Raw genomic sequence first — 16,759 nt, forward strand, 5'->3', positions numbered from 1 at the left:
GTTATATTTTTATAAATATATATGATATGAAAATATATGTATATATTTTATTTTATCAAAATTTTTTAAACTAGGTATTGCTTAGGCTAAGAAAACTGATAAGGATAAATTAAAAATTCATTTTTTATTTTTACAATTTCTATATTTTACAGATTATAAGGATAAATTTTACAAGTGGGACTTTATAAAGCCATCGCAATTATACCATTAAAACATCGATTAAATGATTGTTTTACAATACCGTAAATTGATTGAATTTAGCATTGAAAAATTTGATGATCTAAAAAATAAAAAACAAATACTCAATTTATTCATTACGTAAACATAAACTTTAAATTTAATCGAAGGAGATGAGTTCAGCAATCTCCGGTGACTTTCTTTCATCTTCAATTTTCGGTGTTTGTATTACTTGTTGCGGGGTCTGTTGTCCTTGCTGTTGCTGCTGCTGTTGTAATTGTTGCTGATGCTGTTGTATTTGCTGCTGCATTTGTTGTTGCTGTTGTTGCTGTTGCATAAGTTGGGTCTGCGTAAGAGGAATTCGCATGCCTTGGAGCGCCACCATATTCGTCCCGGGTATTCCCTGAATCTGCTGTGGTTGCTGCATTGATCCGTTTGCCGATAGTACCATTTGGCCAGGACCTAAATAAATGTAACATTAACATATTCATTAATATGAAAAATTTTAATTGTTCGAAATGAACAATGGCTGACGATGTAAATAATTTTGAAATTCTATAGTCACATATGATCTCCAGTATAGAATTTTGGTAAAAGTAGATAAGATAGAAATGAAGAAATGATAGTAAGCAAATGGTTCATTTTTTTCAAAAATTTAAATTTGGCAATTCATTTTTCGGTGTAAAATTAATACAAATAGAGTCAAATGAGTGTCGCAAAACCCATATTCTGAAAATATGTGAAAATAATCATTACTTCTGACTAACGTTTTAGTTTTAATATTTTAGTAAAAAAACGATAATAAAAATAATGTACGAGATTTTTTCTAAATTTATGTATTATAATTGAAATTGAATTTATTTGCTTTCATTTTTTATTTTCAGAATGTAAATTACAAATTATAACAATTTATATTAATATTTAAAAAATTTTATTTACATGGAAAACAGAATTAGAAGATGAGTGCACACTACATAGAATTGCTATAAAAGTATATTGTGTGGCAAATAAAAAATACTTTTCAAAATATTTATACAATTATTATTGACAATATTAATAATATTAATTTTTCAAAATTTATTTTAAATTAAAACTATACCAGAATCTTCAAATATAATATTTACCGTTTGAAAATTTGTAAAAAAGTAAACGCTGAAAGGAGCGAAAAATGAGAAAATAAAAAAAATACTTAATTCTATTTATTCCTTACTAGGATTTTTCAAATATAATAAAAATTAATAAAATATGTCATCTCATCTAAAAAATAATGTTTATGTTAATACAAGAAGAAAAAAACGAAAATAAATTGATAAAATTCCTGTACTGTGCATTTATTTATAATTTAATAGACATTTATTAAGAAGATTAAGGCATTTATTAAAAATGATGTTATAATTGATAAAAGTATTTTAAAGCAAAGGCAAATTAACAGAGTATTTTATCAATGACTCACCTGCCATGGGCATCCCAGTGCTAAGAGGATGGGATTGGCCCATTGGTCCGGCCATAGGCATCTGTCTAGCTATGCTCTGAGACATCATTTGTTCATGACAGGATTGTCCGATGATGATCTGCTGTCTCTGTAGGAGTCCATTGGGAACCATATGGACAGGCGCTTGTGGTCCAAGAGAGTTCGGAACCGAGTGGCTCAGCATATGACCCGTAGTGGATTGACTCTGACCCAGGTGTTGAGGAAGTAATGCCTGAGCAGCAGCCATGTGGCCTGTTGATTGTGGCACTGTTGTCGGTATGTTGCCTGACCCTTGAAGCTGCTGTTGTGCCACTGTACCCGACATCACAGGCATTTGCTGATTATACCAAACACTGTATTATTTATCATTTTCATTATTTACGATATCAAATTTAGACTTCTTTTAGTTACACTTTATTTTACAAGTTAATTTTAAAAATATCAAATTCTATCATTTTATATTCTATAATCTATAATTTTATAAAGTACTAAATATTTTTGCAAAAACAACATTATATCCAGTTATGTCAGTAAAAAGATACAATACTATTGACAACATTTGATATTCTAATTTTAAGAAATTGCACTTAAAAATATAATTTTATTATGCTATAATTTCATTATTTGCAACTTCCAATATACATTAGACATCGACTATAGCAATTTAATATTAATGAAAGTTATATCACAAATCTAAGTAATTCTAATATTCTTGTATAATCATAAATTAGATTATTAATTTCATTACAATACTTGCTTGAATTGTATAGTGATAACACGAATTTTCTTTATTTATTTCATAAATAATATATCTCTATTATTTTAGATTTTTTTTAGTACAGAGAAATTAGTCAATAAATATATAAATTATTAATACTTGCATTAATTGCTTTGAAAAAATTTATATAAAGTTTTATCAAATTTTCATTATGGGATATTGTATTAAAGATATTTCATAGAATACGTTAAGTATAGATTTTCTGAAATAATTTTAGTCTATGTTTAAATTTTTAATAAAATATTTTATATATGATTAATTTTAATTTTTTTTATTTTACCGATTGTACAGATAATTAAATTTAAAAAACTGATTAAAACTTTTTATTCGAATTTTAATTTTCAAATAAATGTCTTCATAATTAGTAATAAATAATAAAACCTATTTAATTATTTATTTAAAAAATATGATGAATAACATGAAATCTGTGAAAATAAGAAATAATATTTTTTGGTGGTTTAAGTTATTCATAACCATGAAATAGTTTTTTACTTTATACTTAACGTTTAAACTTAAATTTATAATTTTTTAAATATATTATTTTGTAAAATGCAGAATTAATTTATTTTTCTGTGTGTATAATTTTAACTATAGACAATCATAAAAACAACTGAAAAATATATTTTTTTAAATACTTTCTTTTATAATTGCAATTTATATATATTTTAAATAAACATTTGTAAATTATTATTTTTTTTACTAGTAATTAAAGTTCAACGTAAAAATCAAGCAGTTAGAATCACCAAGTAAAATAGAATTCAAATATATATTGCCTGTTCAATGTAAAAAGTACTTTATATAATATATTAAATTTAATTTCTTAAAATTCTGAAACATGTAACGTATTAAAAATTAATTTAAATATGATCTTTTATGCTATCTTTACAGTTTATTTACAGTTTTTTTATAGTTTATATTATCTGCACTGAGTTTAATTATAAAAATTCCTTAAATTCACATAGAAAATTTATTGATATTTTTATACAATTTTATAAAAAGACTTTTTATTAGATAGTACATTTTTATTTTGCCATCACAGTTCCAGATTAAAAGATAATAATTTAATTTTATTATAGTTATGCTGAAAACCTTTCAACTACGAGCATCATTACTTTATTTCATATTTTGTTAATGTTCATAAAAAGCACATTTTTCTACAGTATTATAATACAATTTATGAAGACATCAAATATTAAAATAAAAATTTCAAAATATTATAATAGTTATTTTCAATTTCTGAATCATTTATGTTTCAATAATAGGTATTGAATGTACTTTTAAAAATCGTTTAATATTTCATCTATATTAATAAAATAAATATCTTGAATCATAAATTGATTTAAGTTTTTCATAATATAATCCATCTATCTATTGAACTACTTATACAACTTTTATTAAAATATATTAATAATTATAAGACATTGAATTTATTTTAAATGAATATACATTGAAATCACATTTTGATTGTAGTTCTTTTTATAGAGAATATTTATAAATAAAAATTTTAAATACTTTATTATATTATATAATGTTTTATTAATGTTATTAATGAAATTAGTCCGATTTTTACTTTATACAAAATAATCTTTTACAATATACTTGGCGAAATGTTTTAAATATTAAATGAGTTATATCCAATATATATTTACATATAACCACTGCTTTAGTTTTAAAATTTGTTCCATTAACCATTCAATTAAATTATGATGCACTAAACTATTTAAAAGTAAGCAATGAAAATTAATTTAGATTATTTTTAAAAGTACTTTTTTTATTTAAAGTAGATATGAATATATAGTCTACAATTTTTTTTATAATAAATGGCCTTGAATATTTATTACTAACAAAAAAAGAATAAAATATATTCAAATAGATATTTTCATAAATTATATTACATTAATTACATTAACTATGTACACTAAATATATAAAACAATTTTTATAGATAATAATAATTATAAAAAAAATTAATATATAAAAATTGTTTACTACATGCAAAGATAATTCATTAAAATTCTATATTTAATTTTAAGTTGTAAGACTTATAGAACCTGATAACGATAAAAATCAGTAAACATGTAAATCTATTATTTTAAAGTAACGTCTGAACCTGTTTAAGTCAATGTATATTATTTTTTTTTTTTTAATTAAATTTTTTAGCGCACATATAACATTTTATTTTTGCTATGAGAAAAAGATCCACTTGCATATTTGAATCGATGTCATGCAGTAGATCTATCATGAATAATATATTTCTTAAATAAAAGACTGGTTTTTAATTTTATAAATATTAATTTATTCCTGTAGCTACATTTTAATATTTATAAAAACCTTTCATCTGTTTTATAAAAATATCGAAAATTTTTGTTTTACTTAAATTACATTTTCATTCATAACTGTAACAATATTACGTAAAATGTTTTGAAAATATCAGAAGTAGGAAAAAATAAACATTAAAAATAATATATATTTATATTTTATTTTACTATTAATAATAAAGATGTTTATGTACACTTACTATCCCTGGTCCTGATACTGTCACTCTACCAAGGCTTTCTTGACTTTGATTAGGTTGACTGTCAACCGTCGGCAGTTTTGATTCTGAAATGGCTGACGTATCTATAAGCTGTGTCTGATGCGGATGTTGTATTATAAAACCCGTTGGAACAGAATACGTGCCAGTGGCTCCGGCTGCATAAGTGTAAACGCTCTGCGTCTGATTAGTCGTAGGCATGGAATTATAGTTTCCTTCGGGTCCTGAATACTGAATTTGTCGAATAGGAGAACCTTGACTTGGCGGACCCATGAAACCAGCAACCGTTTGATAACCAGCTAAAATACGAAAGAGAAAATTATGATTAACCAAAACTACGTAAAATTAAAATTTTTAATGTAATAATATTGTACCGATTTTGTATTGCTGTTTCTGTTGTTCCTGACGCATTTGCATCTCCCGTTCCTGCTCTTGAATTCTACTCAACGCCAACTGACGTTGGTATTGTAAATACTCCTGTTTTTTCTTTCGCATGATCTCCAGTTTTTGAGCCATTTGCATCTGCTTCTTTCTATCAGCTTCTTGTTTTTCTCTCAACAATGCTAATCGATGTTCTTCACGAAGTGCATCCAAAGCACCCCTTGCATCCTTTATTTGGGTTAATTTATCTTGCAAACCTTCAAAATATACTCTTTTATCTTCTTGTTCTTGAATGTATCGCAAAAGTCTAAAATGATTTTAAAATTTATAAATTTATTAACAATAAATGATTTATTAAACTAAACATGATTTATTAAATATAAAAAATTTGAAATAAAATCTTATAATTTTATATATTCATTTAAAAAAAAATACCTTGAATGTAAAGCAGTTATATTCATAAACAAGGTTTGTACTGAACTATCATTGGCTATCGATCGTCCTCTGGATGAATCACTTTTCATTCGATTTACAAAAATCTCTACTTGCGACCTTAAATTATCTACAAAACTTTTCATCTCTGGGTCAACTTCACCATTTTGTTGTTTTATAGTAACAACTTTTTGAGGCATTGGGCTACTTATGTTAGGTGCTGAAGGACTTGTTACATTTAACCTTGAAGTTTGCTCTTCTAAAGCACTTTGTCGTTGCTCCCAATATTGTCGATTTAAATATTTTGCAAGTTCTGGATCAACATCTTCTTCTTCTTGAATTTTTGAAGGACTCGGAATCTATTATTTTAGTCAACCATAATTTAATTTTAAGCACTTCAAAATAACAACTATGATTTTACTTACATTATCATTCTTTAAACTTATAGGAGACGGTGGTGGTGAGTAATTAATTTTAGTAAAAGCACTAGAATTCGAAATGATTGCACTTGTAACTCGCTTTTTTTCTTTCTCTTTATGTTCAGCTTCACTTTGACTCAAAGCAAGTGCAATTTGTAATTCTTCTTCTTCTCGTAATTCTTCATCACTTTTCCTTGGTGGCACCTATTATTTAAAAATAATATCACTTTTAAAATTTAAATATGAAAACATAAATTTTAATACATTAAATAATAAAAAACATCTTTTTTAAAATATAATATATTTAATGTACAATGTTAATATACAATATTTACTTGTTGTTGTTGAGCTAAAGAACTAGTAAGATATTAAGCAGGAAGATCTGTTTCTTTTGTTGTTATAACAGGTCTGAAAATACATTAAATAATAACATCAAAATTTAAAAACTAAAATATAGATTTTTAATTTGTAAATATTTTTATCTATTACTGTTGTTTTCTATCTATTTATTAAAGTATAATAATGAATATAATTATAAATATGATTATGAATAAAAATTTAAGATTATGATAAATATTTTATTTTATAAACATTAAATTCAAAATTGAGGAGCCCTTGTAAGATTACAGTAAGATTTTACATTAATTTAATAAATCATTTTTATATATCAAATAAAAGTTAAAAAAAAATACTTTTAAAATGACTTAATCTAAAAACTGATGCTACCACAAACTACAAATATATATATTTATGTTTTAGCGTGTATACAGAAGCGTATAATAACTGACTTGTTCACTTGATCATAGCATGTGTCACATACGCGAACTTCTTTTTCAATGCCATATTTAGGTAAAGTAGAAGATTTGGCTGAACATTGACCACAAAAAACCTGACCACATGCTCTACAGTGGTGCTTTCGCATAAAAGTACTAAAAGCTACTCTACAGCGATGACATTTATCTCCATCAACCCATTCTGGTGCATTATCAGCAGTGAACATAGCATCACTTTCTTGAAAAACAGGGAATTCAAAATTTTCAGTCTTCATAATTCGCATCGTATCCTAAAAATAAATTACATGCGTTCAATGAAAATAATAGTGCTATATCAATGATAATTATAATTTATTTTGAGAAAATAGAAATTTGTTATAACACTTTATCAATTTTAAAATGTATGAAAAGTACCTGCACTGCTCTGTATTTAGATGAATTTCGAAAAGCATAAGCCCAAGCTTGAATGAGTTCTAATATTTTATTCCTCACTGCTTCTTGCTGTGTAGTTTTTGCTATTTCCTTCAATTGTTCCATGTATGGCTTTGTACAGACTTCATCATGAATTAGAGATCCACAATTTTTTACACAAGATTCCAAAACCTTATAAATATAAATTTCTCAATTAAATATTCATAAACACTATTATTATAATATTTATTTATAAGTAAAAAATAAACAAACCAACAAACCAAATACAGCTGTATGTGGGTTATCATTTGTAATCTTCTTATTTATTGCAGCAAGTGCATTTTTTGGTCTAAAAAATTGTATGTATATAATTTTATTTATAAAAAATAAATATATGTATTTTCATTTAAACACATACACACACGCACACACACACACGCGCGCGCGCGCGCGCGTTTATATGTTTTTATATATATTTAAATAAATTTATACTTTTATCCAAACACATATGTTATTATTAAAATTATGAAGCTGCTTACATTTATTATTAGGAATGAAATAAAATATAATTATATATACATATATATAAATATATATATTTATATATAATATAATATAGGTTAATAAGAAAGCAATAGTATACACAATTATTGAAGGTTATAATGTAATATTTAGAAAAAAATACAAGATAACTACTTACGGAACGTCTCCTTGACGTATTAAATCACAAATGCTCATAATTGTTAACCAATCTGATTCCAGATTGAGGTTACTTGTAGCTTTTTCTACAAATATTTATAAAATATCCAAATGTAAATTTATAAATCTTAAATAATTATACAAAGGATCTTATCAAGAAAATTATACAAACCAAGCAGTTTATTAAAATTATTACTCAAGCCGATAAGGGGCATCATTTTCACAAAGTTCGATTTCAATTACAAACGAGTAGGAATATTAACAGATATTTCCTTAATATTATATATATTCTGTAGAATAATTACTTAATTAACTATAATTTTAATAATCCTTATAATTCGATATGAATCACTCTTTTGCAACAGTATTAATAACACAATTCATCACAAAATATGATCTTAATATTTCGAATGTATACGTCACTAATCTCGGTTCTCAATTCGGCCATCATAACTGAACGTAATTCATCTTGGATTGTATAAATCTGTTTTATCGACTGTGTAACCATAGACAAATTTAATAATTACTTTCAGAAATGAAATAATAAAATTTTACATTACAAATCTAAAAATGCAATATATTTACACAGTGTTAGATATTAAATTTAAAAATATATCCATTTTAATAAAATACTTATAAAAATAAATAATACATTATTAACAAACACTTGATATGTAATTCTTCTTTAATTTTATAGAATTCAAAATACATTGGTAAATTTAATTATACCATATATTCCTACTCTTTATTTTTTAGGTTTGTATTTGTAAAAATATATAATAAAAATAAATAGACGATTTAATCAATCAAAAATAAAAAAAATTTATAGAAATATTTTAAAAAAAATAGTCAATACGTTTAACGCATTTTTAATACCAAAACTTTTACAGAAGTTGTTTTCCGGCGTAAAAGAGAAAATCAAATTGAAATAATTTTAATTAACTTGTGTAAAGCTTTATAAATAGCTTAGTAATAGCATTTAAAGTTAAAAAAAAGATCATTACAATGAAATATAAAAATATAATATCAAATTCTCTTTGCATAATTATTTTATAAAGAAAAATTTTAAGAAATTAACTATCTATTTGTTAAATATACATGTTCTTAAATTAATTAAGCATTTTTATATCGAATCAATATACAGAAACAATTAACAAAATCGTATTCACCAGGGTGTTCTACATTATTCAATTATACTCCTACATTTTTTTACTCGAAATGTGTTACTACAAAATAAAATTTGAATTTTATTAAATTAAAATTTTTTAATTTATAAATACTTACAAGAATTTCTTTTTAAAACATCTTAATAATAAAGTAATAATTTGTCAAAATTTAATATTAATTGTTAGTATAATTAAATTGAATATTTTGTAAATAATCAAACGTAAATCTGTTTGAAGTTAAAACGAATTAACTAAAAGTCTTTTTGAAATTAATTTAATTTAAATAACATATGAATATAAACATTTTTTGATAAAAATAAGTGTTTTTAATGAAGCTTTCTCAATTGATTAATAATGTTCTACCTTATATAGATATAGATAATATTATTTTAAAATTCAAAACAATTATTTATAATTTATAATTTATAATTTATAATTTAACATATAATAAAATATATATTTTATTTACCTTTAATTATCAAATGAACATTTAAGTAATATTTCTGATTAGTTTGTTTCTATCTTTTGGCAATAAGTTATAAATAAAATTATGTATTTAAACTACTAATAGATTCATAAGCAGTTTTACACATGTGCAAATCTTCGATATACGTATTCATAAAATTATATGAAAACATTTTTGAAATATTGAATATATATTGAATACATATTGACATACTTTTCAATATATCATTATTATTCATGTTAAAAGTGTACAGGATGTAAAAGTTAGACAAGTATCAGAAATATTTTTTTACTCAATTTTTAACAAAGAATAAAATTTAAGTTTTTTAATTGTATATATAAATACAAATATAATTTATATGAACATTTTTAAATAATAAAGTGCAAATGGCACACTTTGCGGTTTATAATATTATATAAAAAGAATTATTAATATATTTTTATTGCTTAATATATTTTTAAAAACTATGACTTTTTTGAAAACTTTTTACTTATTTGCAAATGTTCGTATATTTCATTAAAATTCTGTGCTGTATTTGAAAGTTTGTATAGATTTTATTTTTTATTGTGATATCACGCCAAAAAATTGGTTACAATATTTATGATATTTAAAATAATTATACATTAAATACCAAGATTTGATTTTCTTACATTGTTACATTTCTAATTATAAAATTTCATTTTACAATTATTACAAAATATAATTTACATTATAATTTATTACATAGATTGAAGCTGCGTTTGACATTTACAATTTTTATTTAAAAAACAATAATATTTGTTAATTAAACATTTCAAACCTCAGTTTTTATAATCGCTTAAAATAAATGAAAACATTTTTCTAATATCTCAAAATATTTATTTATTTTTGTATTTTTAATGCCCATGAATATGGTATATTAGATAGTGAGAAGCTAATGAATTTGATAATATTTAATTAACTTGAAAGTTTTAATGGATATTTGAGTTTTACAATAATTTTTGTAGATCAAAAGATATGATACTCTTTAATATACTATTTTTATAATTTAATATTTAACTAATTGTAACTTAATTTTTCATTATTTGACAGTTCTACTTAGTTTTTAAGTATAAATATACAAAAATAATTGATTATATAAGTTTTGTACTTTAATACTTATAATAAAAGGTATACGAACAATTTTTTTTCCTAACTTGATATTTACGTATGCTATGATTAGTCTACTTAATTAAATGTATATATACACGCATTTAATGAAAGTTTTGTTAGAAATATGTACGTAAATTTTTTTCTACTAGACATATTTATTATATGTATAAATTATTATATATATGTAAATATTATATTAAAGTTTTTTAACCCTTAACCCTGAATGTCACATTCAATTTTCTCATCTCCACTATTATAAGCAATCGGGAAAATCAAACGGAGATTCATTAAAAACTTGTTTTTTATAGAAAAATTATATAAAAAATGGTCACATTTTCTCGAATTCCCATTGATATTTATTTTTTGAATTTTCTTGATTTAATTTAGTCAACTCTAAATTTACTCATTTTATCATTTTCTATACAATTTTTCCATTATTAATTGACGTATATAAAATTTCGTGATTAATTATATTTAATTTAATCTAACTATTATAGATTCTTTTTGTTAATAAAACAATATTTTATACATAAATACACTATTGTAAATTCGACATCTTTCTGTATCGTAACAGAATTGTAATTTAAACAGAAACAAGACTGTAAGAATATACTATTTTTAACAAAAACCTACAAAATTTGTAACAACTAAAAAAAAATATTTTATTTTCCATTTTGTCAATCAAAGAATAAATAATAATAAATGGAAATTGTATGCAACTTAAATAAAATATAATCCATACTATTAACATGTAAAAAAAGTATAGTAATTAAACATTCAATGAACATGTGTGTCAAGTTGCATATATTAAACTTCGCATTACTATTCCATTATAAAAAATTATTTATAAGAATAAATTAATGACTTTACTTTAGCAAGAATTTATTTTTGTAAAACCAAAGTAATTAAATAGTACTTTACTTTAATCTTTATACATATGCAACTGATAGTCACTTAGTAATGGAAAAGTGACCTGGCAGAGAGATTTCGATCTTCAACCGGGATCTCCCAACGATTCTTCCAGTTTTCATTTTCGTTCTCAATTTCATTTGACATTTTCGTGCACATGGGTAATCTTGATATTCGTTCACAGCGCCTCGACACCGACCAATACACGAAGTACTTCGGACACTTAAAAAGGTAGCCTTCAAGGTCATATCTAGAGTTACGTCCACATTTATAAAAGATATTGCTGCAGCCGTCTCTGTACGGAAAGTGGCCTTCTTCTGGACACAATGGCTTTTTTGATACCTCGATCTACAAAAACATATTTCTTTATTTTATAATAAAAATTATGTTAATTTTTCAATATGGAAGAGTTATCTTAGCCATTGAAGCCGTTTAAAATTATAATTAATAAATTTAATTAAATATTAAATTAATTAAACTTAAAAAAAATTTTTTAATTAATTTTTTTTATTAACAAATATCTTATGAAATAATATAATGTTATTTTGAAATAACACAACTACAGATAGTTAGGAATAGAAAGACGGAAATAGATAAACATAGATTTACTCATGAATTAATTTATTCAAGATACTAGATAAAAAATTATAGTGTACTCATATTCCAAAATTTAATTCAGTACGCTTAATAACACATGCATGAACGTTATACGTGGTTATTATTAATAAATTAAAACCATTTCTTACTATTGAAACGCTGTATAAAGTAATAATGTTAGTTATTTTAATTAATCAATCAAGCCCGTTGTAACCAGAAAAAGAATTTAAATACTATTTTGAATATAAAGGAAGTATACAAATATTGGAAAAGAGTGGATTACACAGAGAAAAGTTTCTTAAATGCGTACTATCAAAGGGTCAATCGAGGTGGTCAACCTTGTATAATAATGACCATTATTTCCTTAGCATACCTACCTCTATTAACAATTACTGAAAAACTTTATTGTCTTGTAACATCATCTTAAAATTTTGATTACACACCGTTAATTTATTTATAAAAAATGTATTACAAATTTAATTCATTTAATATATTTAAATAATTTAAATTTATTTTTCATATTATTTTAAATTACTGTATTCAATTTTGAAATAATTTAATGTTTATTTAAAATTGTATACTTCAATGCTTTTAATATTATAATAAAATATAGTATAATACAAAAAAAGTAAATAAAATTGATTTATAAATTGCAATATTTTAGTGTTTGCAATTACGGAGTTTTTATATTTATCAATCGATACAGCTAATAAATTACAATAACTTACCAAAGATGTAAACTCCTTATTAACTCCTCTTTGTATTCTCTTTCCAGTAATTGTTCCTTTGCAAGGTTTACTACTTTCAGATTCTGGCAGACATTTGTTCGTTTCTTCATCAAATATTGTACCTTCAGGGCATTTGAGTATAAGAATCTTGACTTCCGTATTTCCAGACATTGTACACTGATAAAATAGGTTACATAATTTAGGATGTCTTCTGAATCCAGTTGGGCACACAAGAACTATTTGTTCATCTGTGAGATTTGTTGGTGTTGGACAATTATCTGAAACTGTAGGCTTTTCGTTGGAAATTATTGTTGTTGATTCTTGAGACCCTACTGTACCCGAAGAAGCAGATATTGTTTCTTGAGTTGCAATATCAGTTGTAGATTGTTCTGATACAGATGAATTATCGGTTATACTAACTGTTGTTTCTGTACCTGCATTAGTTGTCATTTCAATCGAAGTTAATGGAAGTGCTGTTGTAGTAGATGTTTCTTCTAATACGGTTGTTTTTGTATTAGATATAGTTGTTTCGAAACCCGATGTAGTTACGTCGGAGCTTGTTATTTCAGATGTAGTTCCGTCTGAATTCAGTGTTATTGATTCGGAATTTGATATTGATTCAGAACTGGATGTTGTTTCTTCTGAACTTATTGTAGTTGTTTCCGAACTTGATATTGTAGCTTGTGATTCCAATGATGTTGATGTTGAACTTGGGTTTGTAATTTCCGAATCTGATGATGATGTTTCAGAATTAGATATTGTTATTTCTGTATTCAATGTCGTTGATTCAGAATTCATTGTCATCAAAGTAGGGCTGCCTTCTATTATACCAATAGTTGATGGTTCAGTAGTCACTAGTCCTACTGAAGAAGGTTCAGATGGTATTTCAGATGTAATAGTAGTTGTAAAAATACCATTTTGAGACTTTGTTGTAGTTTCTATACTCGTAATTCTTTGCGTTGTTGATGACTGAGATTGCGAAGAAGTACTACTTTCAGATTCACCAGTTCTACAATCTCTAACTGGATAAACAGATTCTGCATAGTTACATACTTCAATACTTGGATCAAAAATCGTTCCAACTGGACAATCAAAATAGTAGACATTAAATCCCTTCCCATTATCTACACAACGATAGAATTTATTACAGTGTGTTGGATGAGGATAGAATCCCGCATTATTGCATACAATTGTGTTGTTAGTTTTTGGTGTAACACAATCTAATTTGGTAGATTGTTCAGAGCTATCTTCTGTACGGCTTGTAGATATAGTTGAAGATGAAATTCCTGTAGACATTGATGTAGTAAAAGATTCCTGTGTACTATTGAAATTTTCTGAACTAAGGTTGATATTGATTGTAGATTGAAAGGAGTTCATTGTACCGGGTTTATATTCTGTCGGTCTTTGAGTGACAAAAGATGATTGTAAAAATGGTAACGTAGAGGATTCGCCAATAGATTCTGGTTGATTAGAATTAACTACATTTTGTAATCGATTACAAGTTGTTATTAGAGCAATATAATTACATGTCAAGAGAGATTGATCCCACGCTGTTCCCGGAGCACAATCAAAGTCATATTTAACATAACCTGAATAGTGACTGACACACCGATAGAACTTCTGACACTCATTAACATTAGCGAAGAATCCTTCACTTTGACAATTATTCTTATTAAAAATTTGAGGCTTGTTACCACTACTTGGTGAATTGATTTGCTGTTCAATACTTGGGGGTTTTTGAGGTTGTTGATGATTTGTAATTTCAGATGGTAATGTTAAAGTAGTAAGACTTGGTTTATTACTTCCAGAGTCTATATCAGTATGAGGATTTTGATTTACAGAACCAAAATCTGGTAAATTTATTCCTGATTCAGAAGGTCCACAACCTGAAATAGAATTTACGAAATTGCACGTTTGCAATTGTTGGTTCCAAGTAGTTCCTGTTCCACATTCAAAAGAGTATTGACGAAAAGATCCATTTTCGTTAACACATCGAAAAAATTTATGACAATCTTCGGGATTAGGAAAAAATCCCTCTTCTTTACAATCTTTTATAGATCCTGTAGAAAAGCATGGTTTAATGCCAGTATCTAATACTTCATTTCCATTATTGCTATTAGAAGACGATGAAGTATTTATTGTTGTTAATTGAGGCGGAATATATTCTGGACCATTTGTACTTTGAAATTGCATTGGATTTACTGGCCCCTGAGTAAGTGAAGAAATAGGGTATGTTGAATAAGTGGAATGTTGCGAATATGTTGATTGAATTGGATATTGAGTTAATTGTGGAGGAAGATACGTTGGATTTGTCGAGTTTTGAATGGATTGTGGGAAAGGATAGGGTATACCCATAGATGTCAATGTAGAGCTATTAGAATTGGACCATGGAAATTGACTAGTTTGTGTAGATGGTGGTCTAAATGAAGTATCAGATCCTGCAGTTTGGCTTGCAATTACAGATGGCTGTGTTTGATTTTGAGTTACATGATCTAAACTACAGTTAGCAACATTATATTCATGATTACAAGTTTGTATTGTTTGATCCCAAGCTGTTCCTACGCCACATGTAAAGTCGTATCTTTTTAAAATGGAGTTTTCATTAACACATCGATAGAATTTATGACAATCTTTCGGATTAGCGAAAAATCCTTCTTTCGCACATTCTGACGATGATGTGCATGACACACCTTTTATTCCACTACATTGAATTACCTCAGGTAAATCAAGATTAGATGGATAAGTTGCATGTTGAGAATCTGTTGATGATAAATAATTTATTTGCTGAGTTGTTTGTGTCTGTAAATTAGGCTCCTTCTTTTGAGTTTGTAAGTAAGAGGTTGACTGTTGAGGTTTTTGAGCTTGCACTGAATAATGCTGATATTGCGGTTTTTCAGTTTGTGAAGGATAATTAGGATAGTAAGGTTGCTGAGTCTGAGAAGGATATTTAGTTGAAGAAGGATTATGAAAGGGAGAACTAATTTCTAATTCATAATTCCAGCTGTGACTACTGCTTGATTCATTAGAATCAATTTCGTTACTTGGTTCACAACATTCTGGCCGATTACTATCGTTTGGATGTACACAAATATTGCCCTTAGATGGAGAAAAGACTGTACCAATTCCACATTCAAATTTAAAAGGCGTTAATGGACTATTATTTCCCCATTCAACGCATCTATAAAATATTCGGCAATCATTACGGTCTGGATGAAAACCTTCAGATTTGCATTCATATGAAACGCTGGTTTCAATAACATCTTGATTGCTACTTTCTTGGCGATAATAATCATAAATTTCATTATCAAAATTGTAGAAACCTACGATAAAAATATTTTAATTATTATAAAAACAAAGTGTGAGCTTTAAAATAAAATCCAAGCATATAAATTAAAAAGTAAAATAAATTGATCGTAAAAATATTGCAAGTTTTTTAAATAAAAAATTATTCTGAAAACCATAACCTTTCCTATAATTCATGAAAATCTAAAAGGGTTTAATGAATCACTTAATTAAAGTGATTAACAGTAAATAACGCGCAGCAACATAATGATAGGTCAGTGTCATGTGTAATGAATATCGTTTTGAACTCAATCATTGTCGTAAAAGAAAAGGAGAGGTAGAACAAAATGCAGACAGGGGAACAACAAGAGCCAAGTATTCGTATAAGAAAAGGTAGGTAATCGCAA

The 16,759-nt window shown here is 25.5% G+C and overlaps 2 protein-coding genes across 2 annotated transcripts; both read right to left on the minus strand.

The window, feature by feature from the left end:
- Nucleotides 1–337: 337 nt before the first annotated feature.
- Hrs (Hepatocyte growth factor regulated tyrosine kinase substrate) lies at nucleotides 338–8,521 on the minus strand. The gene is given in 12 exon segments (XM_011504955.1): nucleotides 338–654; nucleotides 1,631–1,985; nucleotides 4,944–5,257; nucleotides 5,333–5,646; nucleotides 5,775–6,130; nucleotides 6,197–6,394; nucleotides 6,526–6,598; nucleotides 6,979–7,253; nucleotides 7,378–7,566; nucleotides 7,648–7,723; nucleotides 8,075–8,159; nucleotides 8,246–8,521. Coding segments are annotated over 12 exon segments (2,598 nt in total). The 5' UTR covers nucleotides 8,292–8,521.
- A 3,210-nt stretch (nucleotides 8,522–11,731) lies between these two features.
- Nucleotides 11,732–16,668, minus strand: LOC105366499 (uncharacterized protein YMR317W). Its single transcript, XM_011504956.1, has 3 exons — nucleotides 16,661–16,668; nucleotides 13,071–16,374; nucleotides 11,732–12,093 (listed from the first exon to the last, which is right to left on the minus strand). Exons 1-3 carry the CDS (start codon nucleotides 16,666–16,668, stop codon nucleotides 11,791–11,793), a joined length of 3,615 nt encoding a protein of 1,204 aa, XP_011503258.1. The 3' UTR covers nucleotides 11,732–11,790.
- Nucleotides 16,669–16,759: the final 91 nt, after the last annotated feature.

This window comes from Ceratosolen solmsi, unplaced genomic scaffold, assembly GCF_000503995.2.
Source record: "Ceratosolen solmsi marchali unplaced genomic scaffold, CerSol_1.0 scaffold4, whole genome shotgun sequence".
NCBI classification, from domain to species: Eukaryota; Metazoa; Arthropoda; class Insecta; order Hymenoptera; family Agaonidae; genus Ceratosolen; species Ceratosolen solmsi.

Excerpts from the sequence above, each read along its gene's own strand:
- LOC105366499 (XM_011504956.1), bottom strand. Across the intron at positions 12,094-13,070 it reads ATAAGGAGTTTACATCTTTG|ATCGAGGTATCAAAAAAGCC; the intron begins GTAAGTTATTGT and ends ATGTTTTTGTAG.